The sequence below is a fragment of the Anthonomus grandis genome, chromosome 10 (assembly GCF_022605725.1).
Source record: "Anthonomus grandis grandis chromosome 10, icAntGran1.3, whole genome shotgun sequence".
Taxonomy (NCBI): Eukaryota; Metazoa; Arthropoda; class Insecta; order Coleoptera; family Curculionidae; genus Anthonomus; species Anthonomus grandis.
The window spans coordinates 11199103-11226660 of NC_065555.1; the positions used below are offsets into that span (position 1 = coordinate 11199103).

Below are 27558 nucleotides of genomic sequence, written 5' to 3' on the forward strand. Positions count from 1 at the left end.
AGATGGATTGGACGAACAGGACCGACTGAGTGGCCATTAAGGTCATCGGATATAACCCTGTTAGATTTTTTCTTATAGGGCTATTTGGAGCCCAAATTTTATGTAAATAGACCAAATAATATTGATTATTAAAGGCAGAAAATTCGACAAACCGCTGACTTTAGGCATATAGTATGCTATACAAAAAGTATTGGGTATTGAGAATATTTCGTAGTAATGTCATAATATATAGGTTGTTCTATTTCAAAAAAATTAATATTGACACCACAATTTCTACTTGAGGTACCTTGTATAGAAAATTTGTATTGCAAAAAACGCGCACGTGACAATGCTAATCGACGTGTTCAAAAAATAAAAGAAGAAAAAAACACCTAAATTTTCAATTAATTTGTTCCTTTCATCGTGAATGTGCTGTTTTGTTCACGTACGAGAGTTTTCTAATGTATTTTAACACTTAATAAAACAACAATTAAATGTGATATCATTTATTTACCTACATATTATGAATGCAACATATTACACATTATATCAATGTAATACATTCAACCAAATATCAAAATAAATAATTCTACTGACATATATCAATGTTAATTTTTATACAAGCAAATTGACATTTTATATGAGCTTTCAATAAGTAATTAATTAGCACAGTTCCTATGTAGCATAACATGATATAATATCTTCAATTTAATATACTTTTTAAAATTGTTTTTATATTATATATATGTCAGTAGAAGTTAAGAATATTTAAAGCAGGGTATTTACAACAGTGTTTTAAATGTAAATGTTAATATGCCAGTAAGGAAGAGAACTGTCAAATTATGAAACAGCTTTAATTCTTTGCCAGTGTTGATCTCTATACAAAAAATCTAAAAAGACTCACCCAGTATATTAGGATCCTGAAAGATGGGAGGTTTTTTTTGGACAAGTTAATTTATTTTTAAATATTTAGTAGCTAGCTATTCACATTTACTTTAAAACCATTCTGTATATATCTTAGTTATTAGAGGAGGAAGTCAGCGGGTCAATATATATTATTATTCCATTACACAGGAAGGCACAAACAACCACGTTTTTGACCCCCTGTATAATCCTTATATAATAAGTAATAAATACGTGTCTGATATAAATCTTTTCTTTAATATTCAGGAAACACATTATGTAGTTTGTTATAGAATATAATCGGGTAAATATTATAAATATCGAGATTTAGCAGCTTTATATACCTTCATTCACTAACATTCTAGTACAACCATAGGTAATAGTAATCATAGTGGTAATATACGTCACAACCCAATATCCATAGAGTATTCATTTAGGTGTAAAATGTTTTCCAATTTATAGTTCAATCCCAATTTTAGATTAAAATTGTATTTTTTGACAAAAAAGTTAAAAATTGCTCTAAAAAAAATTGACAAAAAAATATTTATACGATTTTTAGATATTAAATATATAATTTTCTTTGGAAAGCAGTTTACTGAAAGTAAAATCATATGTTAAGCATATGTAATATAAAGAAGCAATATGATTGCTGACTAAAATATAAGTTTACAAATCGTAAAAAATTTATTGAATTTAGGTATAGTTCTTGAAAAATTAGCTACCTTATTTTCAATAAATTTTTCACATTAGCACAACTAAAATAAAATAAAACTCATTTTATTTTCTACCATCCTTAAGGCATCTTTTTTTCCCAGAAAATAGGACTTCACAGAGAGTAGGAATAAAAAACCATATTATAGCAGATAACATGTCATTCTAAAAAGATCGGCAAAGTTTTAAGGAAATTCGTTTTAAAATTCTTCAGTCAAAAATATATTATTTTCATTATAATATTTAGGCCTGTAAAAAATCTTTATCCTTGTATTTTGTTAGCTTTTATCTCCCGGCGTAATTAGATTAATGCATTTAGTTATTTAGTTTAACATTATATCAAAAGCGAACCACATGCAGAATAGCCGGACCTTTTTTGTAAATTGATTAGGTGCTCACTCCTTGTGGTACAGAGAGAGCATCCGGCGTATAGTAAGAAGGTATGGTATAGTAGCGTATAGTAGTATATATCATTTCCAAGAGATTTTAGGAAGAGAATCAAACAAAATCCCAAAATCCACAGCATCAAAGTTTAATTTTCTGGTGACATCTGTTTACATCTAATACGGAATCCTCAGACCTACAATCATTTATATTGAAAAATGGACAAATACACACTATTTCACTTACTACCACTGAACAAACACAAACATAAGATGTACATTTATATATTAATATTATATGTTAACAGATGGTCGGCGAATATTGATTTATTGTTAACAATATCAGTATTAATGGTTTTTTCAAACTGGTAATTGTGTTCTTTGATTCTAGTTGATACTTTTCTACTAGATTGTCCAATCTGCAGCCGTACATTCTAGGCACTAATTTTGTATACTCTGATAGAAGTGAGAGGATCTAGCTTATCCTTAACCCGGACAAGGGGACTCCCAATGGTGATGTGTGCCTTAAAAGAAGTATTACTATTGCACAAAAACTGGCTCAATGCATTTACAAATCTGTAATACATTCTGTCTATTGTTCTAAGTGGAAATAAGTTATTATAGGCAATTAGTTTGATGATGTTAAGTGCCTTATTGAACGCTTCCCTTAATTAAGTCTAAGTCAATACTATTGTTTTCGCTTATCAAAATCAGGTCCAAGAAGCTTAATTTATTGTTTTATTGGTTTTCAAGAGTAAATATAATTCTTGTGGGAAGGTTATTCTCGAACTTAGAGCATCCAGTTTATAAGGTCTGATGATGCTTTATTAGAAAAACATGTAACCTTCGGGATTACCGACCGAGACTTGGGGTTTTTATTATTTTTTCTGTACTTACGTAGGTCTCTTTGAGATAATGGATGAGTTCTTTCAATTATAAAAAATAATTGAGTCTGTCATCCGTTCCACAGGATGCATATATCATCTACATGTGATTACTTGTACTGGGTTAAAATCATTTATATAATAGCCCATTTTCTCCTTGGCAATCTTTGGCAAGCCATATATGAGATTCTAGAAATTCGTTGGTTGAATTGATGGTTTTTTATATCTTAAGTCTAAGATATAAAAACCTTTTATCTTTTACTTCTCCGTCCAAGCGTAGTTTCTTTCTTTTATATTCACATTAAATTATTTAAGAAGTATCTGTAGTTTGGAAAGAATGGATAACTCTAGGCCAATACCAAGTGTGTTCAAAGTCTTGTGACTTTAAAATCTTATTTTAAAAAACGGGCTAGATAGATATTTATATATGTGGTAAGTATAGTTTGAACGTGGTACAATACGTGTTATCAGGGTCCATCAATAATGGACCGTACAGTTTTGTCAAAATTTACAATAGAGAAAAAAATCTCGTAGAAATTAGTCAAGATTAAAAAAAACCTTCATATTAAATGTCCTACGTTGTGGCGTAAATACGCAATATACGACCACTAAAATTAATAATTGTTTTAAATAAGAAACTTCTTAAGCGTTTATGATAATAAATGATACGTTAATAAATAATTTAGTTTCTTGCCATTTCCACCTAAACCGTCTAATAAAAAAAAAAACAAAAAAAATCTATTACGACATATTATAACATATAAAACACAAAACAAACACAATATGAAGAATTATCTCTTTTAGAACATAAGATCGCGTACTATACATCGAATGCTCTCGGTACCAGGTAGTAGTGGGAACACCACATATAATCTATTTTTATAGACCGAGAGCGTCGTTTCCGCCACTGGTTTACGCAAATATGCGCTATGTTACGCTATGGTATGCACATTTGGTAATAAATATAAAAAGCATTAATAACATTAATTTGAAATCAAATTGTGTCAAACCAGCCCTTAGAAGCAAAATAACGTCGAAGAACGATGTTTTTAGGCTACGTACATATACTTCAACGCCTGCTTAAAAACATCTTCATGGCATCTTACCGCTTGATTGGTTGTTTAGAATTTTAAGATGTAAGATGTATTTCAATTAAAATACATCTTAGGTGACCAAGATGTCTACCTCTCTAAGCGAAACTTTATAGAATAAGGTACTATGTATTTATTGTATGTTTTGTAAATTTTCTTTAAGCTAACTTACATACATCTTCTGTTCTTAAAAGAGATCTCTTTAAAATCTTCCGAAGTCATTATAGCCGTAACATGTGTACCTAAAAGTCTTCATTTAAAAGGACTGCAAATTAAATCTTTAAGACGTTATTTGGCTGCCCGAGTTGTCGCGTTATACTTGTGTATAAAAAAATGGAAATAAAGCTATTTATTAATTTTTACAAATTATTTTCAGTCTATTTAACCCATTCAGGCATAGGCAATTGTATATGTATGTAATCTAAGAAGTTTAAGAAACATATAATGAATATGCAGGAATTCCATTAAAACTTAGCCGCCAGTATTGTGCTAATCATTCTTTCCATATGCTGTATTCGTAAATAGAGGTTAATAATATTTGAATCAGGCTTTTTTTAAAGTTCTAATATTATAAGGGGTTATGTCATATAAAATTTAACATTTTTATACAAAAGCTAGGGTTTTTAAACTTTTCATGCTAATATTATTAATAGATATTGTCTTATTACTAAATACAGGTGAAATGTGAAACTTTTTTTTTTATATTGGTGATATGATTAAAATGGAGTGAATGTATTTATTATCTTCGTTACTTTAAAATACTTTTTTTAAGTGGTGAAGCCTATAAACGAGGCTTTAGGGCATCAGTAAATATTATTGCTAATTTAAATAAAACTCCTTCAGCCTCTTATAGGCGCTATTCATATCACACTGTGATATGGAATGAAATATTCCTATATGACTATTATACCCAATATTTCACAATATACGATCGTTACTTTTGTTTATTGGTCTAATAACAAAAATATTGTGAAAATTATTATAGATGTTCTTTCCTGATTTGCTACACTATATTAAATTATGTACTCTTGTATAAATTGTAAAAAATAGCCGATATGCGGTTATACCTACCAATCATAAATTATTCTTGGTCTAATTTTATTATTTGTCTTTAATGATGTACTGTTTTTATACTATTTTAGTCTGTAAAATGATATATTTTGACTTTAATATAGGCATGAAGTTCATCGTCGTTTTTGAGTTATTATGAAAATAACTCTAGAAAATGTATTTTGTGCGTTTATAGTCTTTATTTTTATCAATAATCTGTTTGTCATTATTGAGCAGGTTTCCTTGTATAAAAAATCAATAAACATATTTAAAGTACAAAAATCTTCTAACATTCAAATCTTTAACGATTTGCATTGAACTGAACGGCACTATACAAAAACTTAATACTGCATAAATAAATAATAATTAAGTATCAAACATCTATTTTTCTCATTCTTCTCAAGCCATTTCGGCTTAGAACCAATTAGTATTAATACCAATTATTTTTTTAAAAAGATGCTCACAGAGCCATGATTAATTCAATCTATGAGTGGCGCGTACTATAATGACAAATCTCATTTGTATTACGATTTATTTTTGTATAAATTGGTTCCAATTTGGCGATACTGTGCACAATATCGCCAGGTATTGTAGTTTTTTTCGGTAATGGTGCCACTTGGTTATTTGCTATAAGCTTAACCCCGTTTAGGTGCGTTGGAATAGTTGTGTGTGGCCTGTTCGGATAAACATTGCAGCTGAAACAATAAAGAGTATAAGTAAGTTGCAAGCCATCCCATTCTAAGACCCCATAATGGAACTAAAGGTAAGTAAAAACTGCAGTAATATTTACAAATTTAGAAGAACATTAAGTAATTCCATCGTAAATAATGTTAGGAACATTAGATCAAAATTGACCTCAAAATACACGCACAACTAAAGTTTGGGTGCGAAAATCATTGTCTTAACTTGCAATTACAATTTTATTAATGACAAGTTAACTGACGAGACTATGCTCAAATCCCGGAAGATGGTGGCATTTTGTTTAATTTTTAAAGTTGTCCTTCATAGAAGAGAAGACATCAATTCATTAAAAACCCATGTCACCAATCTTACATTATACTCCGGTAAAATGTCAAGAGTTTACCAATACTGGTTTTGATTATTAAAAATATTCTCCTTAACTTGATATGTAGTAGGAAAAACATAATTAAAGTTAATACAATGAGAGATCGGCTATAATAGTATCATTCTAAAGGATGGTGACTTATATCACTAATAGCGTTAAGGCTGCTAATGCGACTCGTGGAATTGAGGCTGTGTCAAAGGATCTGCCTGGAGCATCTTACTGCATTGATCATAGTGGTGGCAAAATATGATGTTATAAAAATCGTTCTCAGATTGTTGTTTTAGGAAAGTTGAGGGGTAATTCTTAACGAACCTACTGCCAATACAGATGTACTTACTGGTCCAAAATTTATAATATATAACTTACGATTTTGCTGGTAAAAATTCCCTCAATTTTGTCGCTTATATTGACGAATAATACATTTACAATTTCAAGATTTACTCGTATTAACAACTAGAAACTACCTAAAGAAGAGAACTCTAGCTTTACCTATTTCCATTTGCCAAATTTTGAGGTATATTCTGAGACGTATGTTGCGGCATGGGCATAGTTGAGCAGTTAGAAAATACATTTTGAACACTGGGCTGTGTAGGATAATGTGGCAGTGTGGCAGATGATGATGGACCCATGCCGCCTTTCCCATCCATAAAAGACGTCATGCGCATATTGGTTGCTCTTCCGTAAGGATCTTCTTTTAGTATGTGCTCTGCTACCTAGAAAAATTATACAATAACAAAAAATACATTTAAAAAAAAATTGATCATACCCCTTCATTTGGATTCGGTCTTAAAGACCTTCGTCTTATCACAACAGTGCTTTCTGGTTTGGATTCAGTGGTTCCTTCTAGATTTATCAGGTTGTTTGTCTGCGAATTATCCAGTTGTGAAGATTTCCAATCGGGGGCTCGTGTTATTGTAGTCTATAATATAAGCAGGCGTTACACGATTAATGCGCAGAGAAACTAGTATGAGATTATGAAAAAAGAGGTTCTTATGGATATTCGTTCAATAAGAGCATCAGAAAAAATCTACCTGTTTTAAAACCGATGTTTCGGTACTTTCGTTTGAATGTACCCCACTTGATGATTCACTATGGCTACTACCTGGAGGATCAGGTGGCGAAACTGAACATTCTGTGCTGATCGAATTAGATCTTCCAGGTATTTCTTCGTGGGCTAAGATTCCAGAATCCGCCCTTATCAGTCTCTCTGAGTTGCTGCTAGTCGATGGCTGTTGGACGAGTCAGCAAATTATGAATTACGGTTAAATAATAAATATTCATACCTGATGATTAAAGTCAGTATGGATGACGATAGGCTCCATTATAGAGCTAGCGCCATGATAAGAGGTGACGGGCGGGGTAAAGTCTTGACTGGTACTGGCATATGTTATTTCTTCATCATGGACACAAGCTAACAACTAATAAATAGAATTAGTAGTATAATTTTAGATATTCTTTTTTTGTTTTACCTTTCCCTCTTCACTACTATTATCTCCAATGCTGTTTCGTTTGGTTGATGCAAGTGGCAATTCTCTTAAAGTGGCATAATCGCCATCATCCTCGTCTATGCCTGGTATGGCGCTATTTCTTATAGATGATTTAGTTCTGAAGAAAGGCGAATATTATAATTATTATTGCATTTCGACTATTATTGTTTTTTTTTAGTTTGTTCCTCTTAACCGAATGTTAATTTATTGACAATTAGTATTTTGCTTTAGAATACTTTTACATCTGATTACATGTGTAATTTACTGGACCAAATCAACGACCTACCCAGCTACAAAGTTTACAGACATTGCTTGTAAGTTTATTAGTCTAATTTTATAAAAGACGTTAAAGATCAACTATAAGGCCCGGTATAATTATTCCGTGATTTTAGGGAAAGTATTTACATTATTACATTAGATTTTCATTGGTTCTTATACCAACCAACATCCAAGGTTAAAAAGAAACTGTTTCTATAATTTATTGATGAACGTCAGAGACCAACAAAACTTCGTAAAAAAACTCCGTAATTTTCTATAAAAAAAATTTTGTTAGATTAACGTAGGTTTCTTTCCTATTTTGATCTGGATCGAGTGTAGCCTTAGTAAGGGGACGACGTTAGTGACCAACGAACTTATAAGATTAAATGAAAGTCGCTTCTATAATTTGTTTATGTAATATAATAAAAGAAGTCAAAGATGAACCAACGTTTTAAAGGCCTACGTAATTTTTAGGAGAAATGGCATTAGACTAATGCTTTAGATTTTATCGATTTTTTTTCTAGGAATGTAGCTTACTAGAAGCTATCAACAAGATCCCAACATCAACAAAGTGAAACGATAATCGTTTCTATAGCTAGTTGGTGTAATTTAATCATGGCTACAGTTGGTGTAATAACCAACACATAGAAGATGTCAAGGATCTACTAACATTCGGAAAAATCACGTAATTTTCAGAATAAATGATTACGTCAGCTTAATGTCGATGTTACTCTCTATACTGATCTGGATTGACTACTCTTTCAGGCTGACCATTGACCAACCAACTTCCAAGATTAAACGAACGTTGCTCATATAATTTGATGAGGTAATATAATAGAAGACGTTAAGAATAAACCAACGTTCAAAAAGTTTACATAATTTTCAAGAGACATTTCTACGTTAATTTCCCTTTGCTTTTGTTTCTATAGACAGCTGTAGCTTACTCAAAGATGTCAATGAAAATCGCTTCTATAGTTTGCTGGTGTGATATAATAGAAAGCATCAATAATCAATGGTTTTTACGTTTTACTGACGTTAGTTTACTGATATATCTAACAGAACTATAAATTAGATAATGATTGTACATGATACTCACAAATAACTCACTTAAGCAACATGCAGGATCAAAAAAGCACAAGGATGACAGAAAAGTCGTGCAACATATTCAATAGTCACAGTGAAATGAAAAGGGAGACACCGATAGGTCGTAGAGAAAAAACTGTGTGTTACCGATTTGCTGACGTACTGGAAATCTCGCTAAACATCACTTTTTGCTTTCCCCTCTTTCTGAACCACGGGAAATACTTGTTTCCACCGTTTTTTGAATTCGAAGCGGAATCTAAGGCTGGTCGTAACCAGTAAACTTCTTCTTCTAACTCTTCACTTGCAGCCATTGATCCTAAAAGTAGATAGGAATCGCTTCTAGTTATATTCACTATTTTAAAATCGATGAGAGGCTATCGTATTGCGTAAATTATTTTAGAAATATTTATCTTTTATTACCATTACTCTTTGACTTTTTTATTGCCGCTGACTTCTGCAATACTTCCATTATGGCTTTTTTTGGAGACGTTTCAGAAACTGTATAGGTTCTTCCATTTCCAATAATAAGAAGGGGTTGCTGATTCTCTTCTCCATGATGATTGTTTAAATGAACACTATGGATCAGTCTTAGAGAACGAGATTCTTTGATAACTGCTTCACCAATCTAAGTATAGAAGAGGTTTTATTAAAAGAGTATAAAAAGCGTTTTGTTACTTACAGAAATCCTTATTTTGAATGTCCACTTATTCTTAATACTTAAAAATAGCCAAATGAATATCCAGAACATTAGATGGAATATGACATAAATGACGCATATTAGAGAAATTGTGTCATAGCTGCCTTTATACACGATTGCGTAATCGTGTACTAACGGAGCATTGCAGATTCCTATGGAAATTAATACGCAAAAAGCTGCACAGTGAGTAAAGTAAAGCCAAGCATTACTGGTCGATCCTTGTAAAGTTATCAATTTTCTGTCTCGTTGATGGTTAATGAAGGCTGTAAATCTTTTTAAAAAATGATGAAAATTAAATGTTTAAACATACATGTTTTATTACGATTACCTGGTATGTCCATAAAAATACATGACAACACTACTAGCCAAAATCAATAGTGTCGAAAGCATGTACAATCCAAACGTAACTTCAGCATTTAGTAAAAACGGTGTTCCCTTATCAAAGTTGTTATGAATGGTCGATGAATGATGATGAAGAAATGGTAAATAAGACCAGACATTGGCCACATGGATCTAAAATAAGAAATAAGAACGTTCAAATAAAAAAGCAGTGATTATTGTTATTCTAAAAGTTATGATGATTATTGTTATTCTAAATTCATAAATAGAATGTTCAAGAAGTAGGGAAGAGTGCTGGTCCTAGAGACAGTTAAAGAAAATAAAACGTTATATATATCAAGCTTAACGGTTCCATTTGGTCATACGGTACAGTGCCATCATTTTATATTTTTTGCCAGTCGGCTCTTTGACTCCTAGTAGAAGCACGTTTGTGGTTTTCGTATAGCTGTGTAAATTTTCTGTCCGTACGTGTATGTACGATTTAAGTTATTTTTAAATATTTCGATATTTAAAACTTTCTTAAAGGTATGTATTTTTTTAGTAATTTTTACGTCAATAAGTTATTAGTTAGAATATGGCATTATTTACCTTAAAAGTTATAAACCAATTTTTAATTTTATTTTTCTGTAATATAACGAAATTTTTTTACCGGGGGACACATATGGATGACGTACTAAGGGACATGTCCCTTGGTATTTTTTGCTTTTCTTATTTTATAGATTTTACCATGCTTCGCAGTAAGACTGGAAAGAAAAGACCCATTTTCACTAAGGAGGCAATGGCGGAAGTCGTAGAAGTTTTGCTAAATAGGACAACAAAACCAAGGCAATAACAACATTTTTTCATGTAAACCTCTTTTTGACATCCACCGAATTTTCTCGGCAGAGGAAGAAGAAGTACTAGTTAATTATTTAAAACAAGCTGCGCATATTCATTATGGTTCCATCTATCAGATAAGGAAACTAGCTTATAATACAAAGGCAAATTATAAAAAATGCATGAGAAGAAAATAAGATTGCTCCATACTATAAAAGTTTGCAATGTTTATGAGTACTTTAATATCAGCAACACAAAAATTAATTTAATATGACTATCTACTCGTTACCTTATATAAAATGCTAATCCCAGCAAAAGTCAGAACAATGTGAAAACCGTTGATAAATAAGAGAAATGAGAATAGCAAGCCCAAACTTTTATTGGCTGACCAAAATATGGCTGGATATCTGACAGAATAAATGATCAAAGCCATAATTAAGTTTATGTACTCTAGTGATATAGAAGAGCTCCAGATTCCACCTACAATAAATAAAACCAAAATATATTTTTTTTACTTCAATGTTTTTCCTCTCACCCGCGCTCCTAGCATCCCAGTTTCTAGTATCGTGGCCAACAATATCTTTTAATGTCTTCATCACAGTATGGGTAACATTAGCGCCAGAAAAACTGAGCAATCCAGGTTTGTAAAACCGCTGAGCGACAAAATTCAACGGTATGACCGCACTGGCTGAAGCGTTGTTGGGTTGCGGAACGAAACTAAGAACCACTGAACGATTCTTATGCACTATTAGGAAATCTAGGTCTGTATGCCACACGTGATCTACAAGAAAAAGGGAAAATATTGAATTTGTTAAAAACTAGCTCTATAGTTTCATATTCTATACACCATCAAAGAAAAATTCCAAGAATTAATCATCATCAACGCACACTCATAACACATAAGTTTGGTCTTATGTGAGTTTCATAATAACAAAGTTTGTTCCTATCCAGGTTTCAGTATAAGATTGGCCAGTGTGGTCATGCCCAGATACTGCAATGTTTTTCTTTCTTAAACATCAAGATGGCTTTAAATAATTCAGCTATAGCAGAAAACAAACAATTAACTATTTACGAAGATATTCTTTATTATTCTCGTACTAATTTAATGTCTTATTTTTTATGCTCTTTTCTATATTTCTAAATTTACCTCTAGATATTCCACCTGATCATCATAGTTAAAGTGATCATTTGGTATTATTATCTTTAGGAACTTTAAAGCTTTTCAGCCGGGAATTAATTTAAAATAAGTATCCTTTTCTTAGTTGCAATCTTCATAGATTTTATTCTTTGATTTATTCATAGCATTAATTTGTTTTGTTTCTTCTCTTGTTCCTCGAACTTCTTTCATAGCAATTTCATTTGCTCATTTGCATGTTCCCATCTTAGCATGGCTTTTGGCTGTTGGCATCATCTATTTACTTGGGTTCTCAGATATCCAACTAAATATGTGATTTTAATAAATTTATTCCAATCAAAAATTCAGTTTAAACTTTGCAAACATGGTCAGCACATGTTAATATCACAGTAGATAATAATATCAAGATAAAGATACATACTAGTTCTTTTTTTTGGCTCATTTTTTATTTTCCCTTGTTCCATTTTTGTTCGTTTTTTTATGGTGTTTTTTTTTAGGTCGTCTTCTTATTTTCTATGTTTCTGGGCTCACTCTTGTTTTTCCTTTTGCTCATATTGTTCTTTTTTTATGTTTTTTTTGTCGTGTACACATTCCTTTACGTAGGACAGCTGTGAATCTTTTGAATGTTCATTAAGCACAACTTTTTGATCAGTAAACTTTTTTACTTTGCAGAACTTAATATATGGGCACGATGGACATTGAACATTCTGAACTGCAGCACAATCCTATTTATCATATTCAGAATATTTAATGTTTTAAACCTAAATTGTTTCTTGTTTTCTTTTAACTATAAAATAATATCATATTGTTTTCCCAACTAAAATTTACCTTGCGGCAATACACCAGCCTGTATAAGCTTGGCCTCCATGAGCAACTTTGGTATTAAAAGGCAAAAAGCGATGGCAATATGTATAAAGGGAGCCGTAGGGCCTCCATATCGAAATAATCCGCAACTTCCTCCGGTTCCTAAAATATCGGAGGGCTCTCGGCTGCACATCGAAGTCTGACGTCCCAACTTGTAGCCGTCATTAGCCAAATTACCAACCTGATGACAAAAATAACAAACAACTTAATTTGACTAAAACCGGTGCTTATTTAGAATTAAGAGTAAATTAAAAGTGAAACGCTCTATAATTTCTTTTTACTTCACAGATGAAAATGCTTCTTTAGTGAAAAGGACCATTAGTCCTAATTAATACTGCATCGTACCTTTAAAATTGTGACAGTGAAGAATATCGGCAATAAAAGGAAAACAGCTCCATTTAAACCGAGGCTGCAATTTAGCTCAAAATATGGAAGTCCGTCTGGCCATTCTAAAACGGAGTAACCTGAAATATAAAGAGTTACCAATTTTTAAGTTCAATCAGTATAATTATAACTATAAAAGTAGACTAATTATTATGTATTTTTGGAACAAATCAAATTAAAAAACAATATACAGGTTTGAGAATCGATCATTACGCCTAAAGAGGTGCTTAAAGGCGAAATATACGGCATACGAATAGATAACACACATGTATTTCGTGCGCTCTGCTACTTGCCTGCTACGTGGTGTTCTTTAGTATGAGATTAGTAAGCATCTGATTTTAGTATCGAATACCAAATTATATCTACTGGACACCAAGAACTACACGTACCAAATACCCTGCGACTGTGGAGAGAGATACTTAGGCAAGACAAAACGATCCCTGCAGATCACGACAAAAAACATACTTTGGAGAAAAGCAAAGATTGAGATATATCCCAAACTTTTACAAGTTGGAGATATTTCCGAAATTTAAAATAAAGGCAATGGAAGTTCGAAAATAAGACTTTACAGAATTTGTTTTTTTGTAGCCTATTACTATAAAAAAAAGCATCACCATCTTATCTAATATTCTTTATTACACTTCCTTTGATTTTACTGAGAGACTCTTGTAATGCTTTTCTAAATAGGGACTTCGGATATCTTTAACAGTCTTGTTTGTTAATGCTGTTTATTTTTAGAATCTTTTGATAATTAACACGGTCGAATGTTTTTATATATCTATAAATCCTACTTATATAATATATATTCACATTTGTGTCTCGCATCGTTGTATTGAGGTTCAAATTGAGAACGTTCCATAACGTATAACTCGTATTTATGAATAAAAAAAATAATAATTAAAAAATATCTTTAATATACCAAAATGTATATAGGCGAAGTCTAGCCTAAGCCTAATCTACTCAACCGTTATATAGAATAGCATTTATAAAAATATATAAATAATATAAAAACTGTGAGATTTATAAAAATTTGTTTGAGTTAAAAAACAAGAGATGACAAAAAACTTGAACATGTCCTTAAGCGAATTCGGAAGTCTATGATACACTGATACAGCATCAGTGAAATTTAGATTATAGAAGAAAACATTTGTAAAATAAGGCCGGACAAAAACGAGAACTCGGTAATTTATGTATACACCTTGGATCAACGACAAAGAAGGAGAGGAGGAGGTATCAATAAGTCCATAAGTAATCCATGCAGGAAAACAGTCAACTGATGAAAAAAAGACTCTCTACACGCAACATACCAAGAGAACAAATTTTTTTCAAGACTGGCATATTTTCATAAGTTGAAAATAAATTGTAAAAATGCAAATTTAAAGATAATAATATGAATGATCGATCATAGGGATATGAAAAATTAGACTTCAAGCTTGTATATTAAATGTAGATATATCCAAAAAGATGACATGTGGATATTTAAAAGAATACTAAAATATATCTTGGATGGATCGAGTCACAATCGTTAAAGTTTACTAAATAGAATTTATGTTAAACTGAAGTACTCTTTGTTGTAATTGATTATTATAAATGGTAGAACTTAGCCCTTAAGTTAAGGCTAGCCCTTAAGTTAAGGGCAGAGAAATGTTGGTATATAGCAACATCTTCCAAAGTCAGAATTTTCATGATAATTACCAATCTTAGTTATGGATATGACACTTGGGGGAGACACAGCTGTCCTTTAAGAGGATACTTTGTTATTCTTAAATATACAAACAACTTAAGGATTGAATTGTGATTTTTATAACCTCAAAAATAAAGTAAGAACCATATCTTATATCAAAATATTGGAAGATCATAGCCCTAAATGACAACAGAATTACTAATCTTAACCTCAACTTTGTCTGTTCTCAATTTGAGTGTCGAGAACATATAATATTCATAAATTGTTCCCTCAATAAAGCTTAAATTCAAAAACTTTTAATAGAATTACAATTGGATTGTTAACACCCTGTATCTTAAAAAACAAGAATTTAGGATCCACATTTACATGAATTTTTCTATTTAAGATTGGTCGAGAATCTCTAATATGAATTATGATATTCATTTAATAACACCCTCTATTTATAAATTACCCCAATGGCTTAATTTCTCGCAAAATCAGAAATCCACAATTGAAAATACATGAATGAGAAATATTATTTCAATTCCGCTATGTGCAATATGCTTAGTGAACGTTAAAGCGTCAAACTTTAACAAACTTTTTCAGAAACATGATTTCTCGAAGGCGTATGCCCATAATCTGAAATCTTGAAGTCTCTTAACTCTAGTAGCAAATCATACTTTGGAAATTAAAGCCGGTTTAATTTACTTTTTTATGAAAATTCAATAATAGTCGCTGCATTTTAATAAAAACTTACGTGTATATTTACGTGTTTGCCATATACAGACATTTTATAGCAGGATAAATAAAAATCGTTTCTTCTGAAGTTTTGAATATCTAATATCAAACCAGGCGCTTACAATATTAAAATAAAATCTTTTATGCAGAAAAAGAATTTTATATTGTAAGGTATTGAAAACACTTGGTAAGGATGGGGAAGAGTTGAGAAATCTACGCTCTCATTTATCTAAATTCTTCGGTTATTATTTTGTTATTCCGGTCTCCATGAAGCTTAATATAAGCTTAATTGCTTTGGCAACATAGTGAACTTAGTCGTGAGCGTTGGGAAATTTCTCCCCTTATTTATATAAATTCTTGGGTTATTATCTTAATCCCCTGTTTTGAAAGAAACTTAATATAGTCTTAATTGTTTCAGCAAACATACTAAACTTATTTATACTATGGATCAATGCTGTATTTAATTAATACTCCATTAATGGCTTTTCCAAAATCGTATGAGGTAATAATGATTTTCTAGTTTTATATTATGAATCTCCTCTCCTTTACCTTAGTATGCTAAGGTTCTATGATGATGCTCTAGGGGACATAAGTTTTTGGAGGATATATTGATAAAGACCTTATATTTTCCAGCCACATAATGGAAATATCTATGTGAAATGCGCGTGGTTTCCACGTAACAACTATTTATTACTATGAGTTTAATGAGAGGATGGCTAGGAATATTGTATATAACAAAAGTAGAAAAAGTGAAACTCTTTTCATGCATCTTAGTTCCACATAGAATTTTGAATACCACACATGTCATAGGCAATACTTTTTGTATGAATATCAATTTACTTTTTTTTCGATTTGGCTTTTTACAATTCATATTTACTTTGATAATTTACTATTCAGCTACAAATACATTAATACTATTAGATAGCGCCTTTGTATAAAAGTGAAAGCGGGACATTTTATTTATTTCAATCATTTTTAAAGCTAGTGACCTTAATTCATGTTTATAATTATGACTCTTAGATGGTGCAAGAAGAACTTAAATACGGGAATTAATATTTTCGCACTGCTTACGGAATAAAGCTATTTCTTTACCAAAAACAAAATCGAAGTGCGCAAAAAGTAAATTTGGACTGTGAAGCTCATCTCGGTTATGACTCATTACATATTGCCAATATATTTATATAGAAAGTGCGTTAAAAAGTAGCCTATTGTCTTCTCTTTAATTAAAAATTCTCTGTTGTATCAAATTTTATCAATACAGGTGAAGTTATTTGCATTAGACAACAAGGCTTATAAAAACAAATCAGTAAGTCACCTCTTAAAGATTCGCATTAAATCGGTGGAACCTTAAACGGTTTCAGATTAAATTTGTTAATCTGAGTTAGTTTTTTATATTTTATCCTATTAAAAAGCTTCAGTCATTTATAAATAAAAGTGAGGAGTATTGACATACTATAATGCTATTATGCTCTACTAGATCCAAATATACAGGGTATTCCGTTGGTCATGTTACAAACTTACAAACAAACTAGGGTAGATAGAAAACGTCAAAAAAGAAACAAGTTCATATGAACATGGGTCCGAAAATACTTCCTCAGGGAGCGAGAGCTCTTTGAAAATAACCTTTAAAAACTAGTTTTCGTTTTATAGCTTTGGAGCTACCTTAGACCAATTTTGAGACAAAAATTATTGTTAGTACGTTTACTCTTTTGAACCTACTAAACAAAAATAATTTTCACCAGGGTCGTAGAAACTAGGGGGATATTTAGTAAATATAACCCCATTTCCCTAAGACTTCAATTTCTGCCCATTTGGGTATCAGATTATGATACTTCTATGCCTTTTGCATAAAAAAGGTGCTTTCAGCAAAGGTCGTAAATATCACCGTTTTTGTAAGAAATGACTAAACGTAAATCAAGATACAGCATCAGAATTAATTACTTTATTAATAAAATGTATAACTAAAACATTATTTTAAAAATTTGTTTAGTAATTTAACGGTGATATTTAGCGATTTTTACTAAGAGCATATTTTTTATGCCAAACGGACAGAAATTGAATGCTTAGAGAAATGGGGTTAAATTTACCCAATACCCCCCTTGGTTCACAGGCCCCTGGTTAAAATAATTTTTGTTTAATAGGTTAAAAAGGTTAAACGTACTATTCAACATAACAATAATGTATGTTTCAAAATTGGTTGCGGTAGCTAAAGTAGTTCCGAAGCTGTAAAACGAAAACTATAATTTTTAAAGGTTATCTTCAAACAGATCCAGCTTCCTGAGGAAGCATTTCAGGATCCATGTTACATATGAACTTTCTTCCTTTCTTGACGTTTTGTATCTACCCTAAAAGTTTGTAACATAATCAACGGAACACCCTGTATAACACAAATAACGTGGTAACTTAGGTTTCTAAGTAAAACAGAACTTCACTCAGTTCCAATGAGCTTCACATTCCCAAGCAACTTAAACTCCTTACAGAAATATTCAAGAATATCCAAACATTTCTAGGAATCATTCAAAAATATTGTTTCAACCTCTCTTTATAGCCTCTGGCAGATGAAAACACAACTTTCCTAATTTAATCAACTCGTAGTCGGATTAATATCGAACACGTACGTGAGTGTAATGAAATTACTAACTGAAACGTTAGGATTCTGAGTTACTTCTTTGTGATTGATTTTTAGAAGTTTAACTAATTTAAAAATGAAATATTAAATGGGATATTTAAGTGATACTTTTGAAATTTTAGCTCAATACTTTTTAAAAAATATTGTACTTACCTAAAATTTCTTTGAGGCACCTATAAGCAAGGTATCCCTGTAATATGGCACATATGATACCATACCAAATGGACCAAAGGTTGTTGAGATGGATACCATCTTTACTGGAATATCGGTTTGGAACGATATCATTTTCAGAAGACTTAATGGCCCTATAGTTGCCTTTATGGGCCTTGCTTGTAGAACTCATCTTTTTTTTTTACTCTAAGCTAGATGTTGGAAGTTCATTGGCATCATTAACCAATGAGGAAGCCGTGAACCTGAGTAGTCCTGGGAACACTGCAAAAAATATAATATTTTGATTTATAGAAATTATTGATAATTAATTTTATTAATCCGTATTAACATCGTCTTTTCACATCTCCCTCGGACTCAATGAGGTCAACTATAATATTCCATATAAAATCTCTTTTTGCAATGATTCCAACACTTACCTCAATTTTTATTGGTATATTTAAATAGTATTTTGCAGCCTCCTAAAATTCTTTAAGAAAAAATAAATTTCAATTTTTGATATCGAGTGTTAAAAACTATTTGAAGTGTTATCAGAAAGTGAGCTCGCTGTGGTACCATCATAAGTTTTTGTTGATCACAGATTTTGGTTCATGCGATCCCTATATATATATTGTTAAGCTCTAAAGAAACCGACAAACAGAAACACCTATCGGTACGTAAAAGATCCTCGACTTTTCCTGCTTTTCTTATTTTCGGAATATCCTCTCTCCTTTTCTTAGTTTTCGTGCTAAACTTATCTATTGAATGTTTGCTTTGGTCGAGTAAGTAATTGATTTATTATGTGGACTCAATAGGGTGGACTGAATCTTTGGCCCGCTAGATCTCCCTAGGGCATTAGACAAAGAGCCACTGATATTGATCGAAAACTTTAGACTTTAGACTTTTAAATTAGCAATTTTTTATGCATAATTTAATTGTGCTGGATGAACGATTTCTTTGTAGACATTTTTTTAAAGTGGGCGTCTAAAGAGAATTATCGGTGCGGAATATATTTACGCCTTAATAATGAAACCCTTAAAGGAACAAAATGTACTCAATATACTCGTAATTCTCATACTAAATTATAGAAATAAGTAATAAAAATGTAAAATGATGTATATTGTGTGCTTTTCTGTGTCAAAAATACATAAAAAGAATATTTTAGCAGTCCATTAAGATAAAGGAAGGTCTACTACGTCAAAATATATTTCTGTAAAAATGTTATATGTGGGATATAAAAAGTGACTCCAAAAGCCTGTAAAATTATGCCAAATGCCTGGAATAAAACGAGAAAATACTTTAAAAGGGAAACATGAACAATTATGCCAGTTCCTTAATACAGAAAATAAATTCTTAATCCAGAAAATAATAAAATTTGCATTAAATATCTGATATAAAATGCTAAATTGATTCGAAGGACCGGAATGCATCAAAAATATAAGGTATAAGAAACAAATTGGTGAATGGCAAAAATATGTTTAAAAGTCTAGAGTATTTTCAATGACTAAAAAACATAACAAAACTATATAAAAATGACGTGAAATGCCTGAGGGATATATGACGTCATTTGTCTGGAATAAATCGAATTAAACGAATGTTATTTTAAGTACATGAAAGATACAAAAATGTTCCTCAAAAGCCTGGAATAAGTAAAAAAAACTTGCGTTTGCTGTCCATGGAATGAAATAAATTTCCAGAGAATTATAAATGTAAAAAATGATGTTCAAAGGCTTAAAATTAGTCTTTAAATGCCTGAAAAAAAAATTATTTAAAAGGGCCTGAAATAAAATCATTAAATACCTGAAAAAAATGTGAAATTACTTTAAAGATATTAAAAAAAGCCCCAAAAATATAAAGAATGTTAAATACATAAACAAGTTAACTGAAATTTCGGTAAAAAAAAAATAGTTGGGAGATCCGGAGTCGTTTTTAAATATTGATTTGTAAATTTAATTTGTTTAAGTTTACATAAAATCAAAATTAGTTGTTAAGACGTTCAAAATGTTTACCCTCGGAAAACAATATTGGCAGCACGTATTATTTCTACAAAAGATACTTTAAAGATATTCCTGTACAAGAGACCTTTATAACTTGCCTATTTCGTCTGTACTAAATATACAATAAAGGCCAAAATATAGAGCCCTCAGGAACTTTTCTGTGTGAAGGTGAATATGATAACGAGGTGTTATTTATTTCAATAGGTTAAAATCTATAAAAATTAAATAAAATAAAATTGTTCAAGCTTTATCTGTTAAAGTTCGATATAGTATAGGACGGCGATGTTTTCAATAGTTTGGTGATTTCAGATAAAACATCAGAAGAGGTTCAAGTTTTTAAGGCATTTGTCAAATCTCCATTCTTTTTCCACTTTTATTCAATCTCTATAGCAAGACAATATTGCAAGAAGAGTTAGGTGATCAAAAAGACAGCATTACAATAGATGGTTTAAACAACATGCTTAGAATAAAATTTTTAATAATTACAAAAAAAAGTAGGAGACTTCTTGGCTCAAAATGTACAAGATGTTTGGTTTAATTTTACGTCGAGTCTGCTATATTACTTAAAAAGACCTGGAATAAAATCTTTAAGTTCACATTTAATAGATATTCGTGCTAAGAAAATCAAAGTTAGTTATCAACACGTTCAAATTTTGACCTTGGAAAAAATATTGACAGTACAAATTTTCCCTACCAAAGAAACCTGAAACAATATTTTCTGTTTTTTTTAACGATATCCATATACGTACACAAAAGGCTTTTATTACCTACTCAATAACCCTTGTGTATAAAATAAACAACAAAGGCCCAAGTATAGAGCCCTTAGGAACTCCTCTATTTAAAGGTGAATATGTTGTCGAAGTGTTTGTATCTATTTCAATAGGTTAAAATTTATTATTGTATTAAAAAATAAAAGAAAATTGTTCGAGGTTTATTTATTTAAGTAAAGTTCTATATAGCATAGGACGACAGTATTTTTAAGAGACTGATGATTTGAGATAAAACATTTTAGAAGGGATTCAAGGCATTTGTCGAGGCTCGACTATTCTTTCTCCACTTTTATTTAACCTTAATAATGAATGATATTGAGAGAAGAATTGAGTGATCCAAAAGACAGCATTAAAATAAATTACTAATAAACAAAAATAATTAAATAACCCTTGCATATAAAATAATCAACAAAGGCCCAAGTATAGAGCCCTCAGGAACTCCTCTATTTAAAGGTGAATATGCTGTCAATGTGTTATCTATTTCAATAGGTTAAAAATTGTTAATGTATTAGAAAATAAAAAAATAGTTCGAGGTTTATTTGTAGTAAAGTTCTATATAGCATAGAACGACAGTATTTTCAAGAGACTGATGATTTGGGATAAAACATTTTAGAAGGGATTCAAGACATTTGTCGAGGCTCGACTATTTTTTCTCCACTTTTATTTAACCTCAATAATGAATGATATTGCAAGAAGAATTAAGCAAAAGACGACATTAAAATAAATTACTAATAAAAAAAAATTAAATAGTGCTTGTGTATAAAATAAACAATAAAGGCTCAAGTATAGAGCCCTTAGGAACTTCTCTATTTAAAGGTGAACATGCTGTCAAAGTGTTATCTAATTCAATAGGTTAAAATTTGTTAATGTATTAAAAAATAAAAAAAATGTTCGAAATTTATTTGTAGTAAAGTTCTATATAGCATAGAACGACAGTATTTTCACGAGACTGATGATTTGGGATAAAACATTTTAGAAGGGATTCAAGGCATTTGTCGAGGCTCGACTATTCTTTCTCCACTTTTATTCAACCTCAGTAATAAATGTTATTGCAAGAAGAATTAGGTGATCCAAAAGACAGCATTAGAATAAATAATTATAATTAAAATAAATGGACAGACTTTAAACAATATGCTTAATATAAAAATTATAATAGCTACAAAAAAGGGAAGAAGGAGACTTGGCTTAAAAATATACCTGTGTAAATCTGTGATTTATAATAGCCGCAAATAATATGATGATATCTAAATGCCAACGAGAAAATTAAACTTTTAGAACGAAAGAAAACCAAAATTTTTGTTATTACGAATATTCTCCTTCATACTTCCTAAGCTTACAAATATTTACGTCTTTTACTTTTTTTCTTTATGTGATTTCTATATGTGACAGAGGTTAGTTATTATCATTACTTTTTGATTATGGAAACTGCTGCATGTAGTAAATCAGATAACTGGACACTTCTTCTTCCACTAGATCTGTTTTCCATCTTTTTTTTTTGGTTTATAAGAAGCCCATACATTGAAACTCTAATGATGTGCCTGGATAATGCAGCGTTCTCTTTTCTACTTGGTATAGGATCTTTTTATTCTTCTCCATTCTTCTGAGAGCCTCTACGGTGGTTCACATGTTCCGTCCATAAAATTTTCACCATTCTATCTAGCTTTCGCTCGTAATATCCGTTTTAAGTTGCTACACTTTATAAAAGGACTTAAACTATTAAGTTCAGGCTATATACTTCTATATCCTTCAGTTTATATTCTTATTATCCATAGCCCAATCGATAATTATATACCTAGATAGATGTTCACTGAGCCGTTCAGTTGTAGTGGCAGTCATCCTTTTTCTCAAGACTGAGAACATATTCTGAACTAGCTCTGGCGATAATATTGAATATATTCTAAATGTTTTCAAGAAGGCTGTTTCGTCTGCATAATACAAAGTATTCAATAGGATGCCATTAACTCGTATCGCCATTATTTTCCAGGACTTTAGTGACGATTCCGTTTGGTGTGTAGAGGTTAATAAGAAATAGTAAAATATTACATCTCTGTCCTTGAGCTCTCTCCTCGAGCTATGATTTACGACCCAATTCAAAAAGCGGCAAAACTGTGGAAAACACATTGAATAACTCATTTGCTTGTATCCCATTCTTGGAGTTTTTATTCATAGAACATTTTCTTTAACTCATTGTTCGTCCACGCACTGCACCAATAATAAAAAATCTTGCAAGAACCATGAACAGCTTTTTGAATCACATTATTGATGTACTGGACAATATCCTGGCCTAGATATAGATTAAATATGTTTGGACTATACTGAAAAGACGTGTTTAAACTCTGCTAAAAAGAAGTTGAATAGAAGCGGTCATAAAGTTTATTAAAAAGAGTCTATATCGACTTTTATTGAGAATTATTGATTATTTTAATTTTTTATACCGCAAGTATAACCAACGATCAGATATTATCTTTCTGCAAAAGTAATGCCAAGAAATGTAGAACCTTCAAATATATGCAGAAATTATTATTTAATTTCTCGTTTCTAACTCTTTTATAATTAATTAACCTAGATCATTTTGCTGTATGTTTGAGCTGTATCAAAAGTTTTACTTAAATCTAGTAGTTTTATTGCGTAATGACCATACCATCTAAACCTTAATTATGGCCGTAGCGACATTGTGATGTGAAAAATTACCTTTTAGATTATTTCAAGCAACTTAATATAAGCTTGCACTTTCAATTTTCTATTTAATAAAGAATAACTGTCATTATTTTGTTAAATTCGTGTTCCCTGAGCTCCCATTGGCATACATACTCTAGAAAACAATTAATATAACAAGAACCATGGTAAATATTAAAACTTATTACTCAAAATTACTCGATACCAAATTTTACCCTGTATCCCATTTAAAACTTTAAAACAACAATTTAATAGAGTAAAATATTGATTTGCATCAAAAGTGTGTGACATATTTTAACCAACATTTCAAGTTTTACTCATATATTAAAGTTTTCATAATATCGATATTCAAAAACTCATTGCGCTTAAGCAAACAAACCGAAAGAAAATAGCTTACCTCAGGATCTATAGGTATTTCACCCTCATCTCGACCATGCCGCCGTCCCTTAATCTGCCGAAAATCAACAGCTTATCTCGCGGTCATATTATCGGCGCCTTTACATAACAAAAAAGACAGAAAGCTCGCAGTAATTAAGAAGTCACTTTTAGTAACATTATACTCGTATAATTAGTTATTCATAAAACTGTTTTATCACATTAAAAACGAGTAACGCAAGGAACTAATATTTTATAACACCAACACCGACGCTCATTTCTGATAATAGTCGGCCCTTTTTGGATATCGACGCGCGTCTGAGGAAGGAAATTTTGATAGGGCGACGCCAGAAATAGGGTTTGATGTTTGTTGATTACGAGGGGAGAACGATAAGGGTTCGGGAAACTAAATCAGCACTAAAATTAATCCCCATATTGTGTTATTTTTGTTTGTACAGCAAAGTGATATATAGGGTATTTTCTTAAATGATAATTCAGGGATGACTATAATAACTGTTATGCAAATTCTTGAGAGAAAAATGATCCCTGTACCATTTTTTCAAATATTATATTTTTATACCAAAATAATATAAAGTCGCGGTTTTAAAAGAACGATGGAAGACTAATAACACATACCTGTTACCAACCAGCTATATAATAACACTCAAAGTGTCATCATCAGTGTAACTTACACTTGCAGGAATCTAAATAATGACAACATTATAGGCAAAATTACGGCTGAATTAGGTTTAATAATACCGAGGAATGCTTAGCATATCTCAACATGTTACATTGACATTATGGACTTTATCTCTACATAGCAATTTGTTATACAAATAGAGTGGTGAAGATGTAAGATTGACTTTGTCGACAAGAACACTGAGGTTACACTGAAATAAATTTTCTATACGAAGACAACCCAAATCTTTAAAAAACTTTAAATGATACTTCATTATATTTTCTAAGCTTAAATATAAATGTGCACAAGTAGTTTGAAATTTTTGCAGTCTATAAGACGTAAGCTTATTATGGCTAGAATAATAAACTATATTACAAGACTAAAGAATAGACAATACTTGGGATTCACTAAGCATTTTTCTGAGTTTAAAATTTATTTTCCATTTATTCCTAAAAAGAGGTCTTACTGCGAAGTATGCTTTTTTACGAACTGAATAAATATGAAACATTAGTCTTTTTCAAAAATAAGATCTAGATTTTTTGCTTTCTGAAAATTGTAGTTCTGTTAAACCAATATATAGGGTGACAAATTAAAACTGGCCCTATACTAGGAACAAAAAATTGAATAAAAAATATTAAAAATGATAGCATAAAAAGCCACGTTTTAAAATATTCTCTCTATTTATCAAGGAAAACAATTAATAAAAACACTATTTTAAAATTTGTATTATTATATAATTAAATATTGATATAATTTCCATATTCGAACACAAACGGTTATCACAATTCGTTATTTTAATGATAATAATAAAGCCCACTTTCAAATTCTTCATGTACATTTATAAATGTTTCTCTGTTTTATTAATTATACAGATCGTATTATCGTGAGCTACGTATTACCCAAAATAATGGCAACACCGCTTGGTTGCGGCTTGCAGGCGGCGGAATTTTTCGTTTTTATTTTTTGAACCGGGAGTCAGCAGACCTCAATTTGCTGTGTTACTGCACGTTGCATTAATAATTTTTGAGCGTTATTTTCATGTTTTTTTCACTATGGCTGTTTATACCCCTTCCGAAAGAGTTCAACTAATTAAATGGCTTTATGGAGGCAATTCGGCAGTACAATGTAGAGATTTGTTTTCAGTGACATTTGAGAATAGACCGATTCCTTGTGAAAAAACGATTTTAAATGTGGTTACAAATTTTGAGACATCTTTTTGTCTTCAAGATTGTAAAAAATGCCACACAAAACATCAAGAACTACCTGTTGAAGTGGTCCAGGATATAAAACGGCGGGAAGAAATAGTTTTTAGTACCCTAGAACTTGATTCGACACGGTTCACTAGAAGTGTTGGAGAGGAACTGGGAATGAGCAATAAAACTGTTGCTCGTATCTGGAAAAAATATGGGTATAAATGTTTCAAGTATTCAAAAACTCAGGAAATATTTCCTGAAGACCAGTGGCGAAGAATACAATTTTGTGCAACTATGATGGAAAAGGCAAATGAAAACGAATATTTTTAAAAATATTTTGTTTTCTGATGAACCTTCTTTTCCATTATATGGCAAACACAATCCTTCCTTTGTTCGTTATTGGTCTCAGGAAAACGAGCACAGAAGTTTTCAGTTTCGTACCCAGTATTTTCAGAAATTGAATGTTTGGGTAGGTATTTTGGGCGACAATGTTATAGGGCCATTTTTTATTGATAGCACTTTAAACGCCCAAAAGTACCTTGAGTTGCTGCAAAGCCAAGTTCTTCCTGCCATTCAAATCCTACCTGATGTAGACCTGGGATCGGTTTATTTTCAGCAAGATGGCTATCCTGCTCATAATGCGGCTAGGGTAAAGAATTTTTAACAAATACTTTTCCTAACCGCCTTATTAGTGGGACTGGCGATATTAAATGGCCTCCTAGATCTCCAGATTTGTCTCCAGATTTGTCATTATTTCACAAAACTGGATTCTTCTATCCGGGTCGTTGTCACCATTTTCTTGTAGTATTTGCAGTTTATAGGGTTGAACCTTATGAAATGTAAGTACCTTTCTTATTGATTCACGAGCTAATCCAGTTGCTGCAGCTGCTTGATCAGTTGATAAAGTTGAATTCAATGCAAACTGATCGATAAATTTTATTTTTTTTAAAGCAAAATCTTCTAAACTGTGGCTTTCTATGGTATCATTGGAAAACATTTTTCAAAGACCTTCAAGATGATGAGACTCGAACCTCCTTCCTATTTAAGATTTTAGGGGTATATCTCACCCTGTCCAAAAAGTTGCAGATAAGGGTGAAAAAATATGCCTGTTTTTGTTCACCCTTCGTTTTCACGTTTTCATTCCTAATACAAATAAAAACTGGAAATGGCCATCCAGTTTTTATTGCCACCCTGTATAATTTAAGATTTTCCTGATCATAAAACAACCTCTTTTTTTGTCTAAATCACAAAACAGAACATTTAGACGCATTAAGTTTTAACTTAATTTGCTGCGCGTGTTTATTTATGTATTGCTTCCAGATCATTGTTAATTTCCATTGCGACTTCTTGAGCTGATTTTTTTTTAAAGAATGCATTAATTGTGTATCGATTGCAATTCGTATATAAATAACATCAAAAGAATTGTCCAAGAACCTGTTGGTTCACGTGAAGTAAGTTCGTAGCAATCTAAAAGTTCCATATTATCCATCCCCACCACCTGTTTTCTTTTTTCAAGGTATGAAAGAACATGACTGCAGTCTGATCGAATCTATCCAGCTTT

At 31.2% G+C, this 27558-nt stretch overlaps 1 protein-coding gene across 1 annotated transcript; it reads right to left on the reverse strand.

Annotated features, from left to right (window-relative positions):
• Positions 1-518: 518 nt before the first annotated feature.
• LOC126741422 (protein tincar) lies at positions 519-24392 on the reverse strand. The gene is made up of 16 exons (XM_050447827.1): positions 24148-24392; positions 18314-18592; positions 13092-13210; positions 12711-12927; positions 11283-11528; positions 11037-11227; positions 9921-10105; positions 9575-9863; positions 9316-9520; positions 9043-9211; positions 7537-7672; positions 7351-7485; positions 7099-7296; positions 6834-6986; positions 6557-6780; positions 519-5696 (listed from the first exon to the last, which is right to left on the reverse strand). Exons 2-16 carry the CDS (start codon positions 18501-18503, stop codon positions 5486-5488), a joined length of 2868 nt encoding a protein of 955 aa, XP_050303784.1. The 5' UTR covers positions 18504-18592; positions 24148-24392; the 3' UTR covers positions 519-5485.
• Between the last annotated feature and the right edge of the window lie 3166 nt (positions 24393-27558).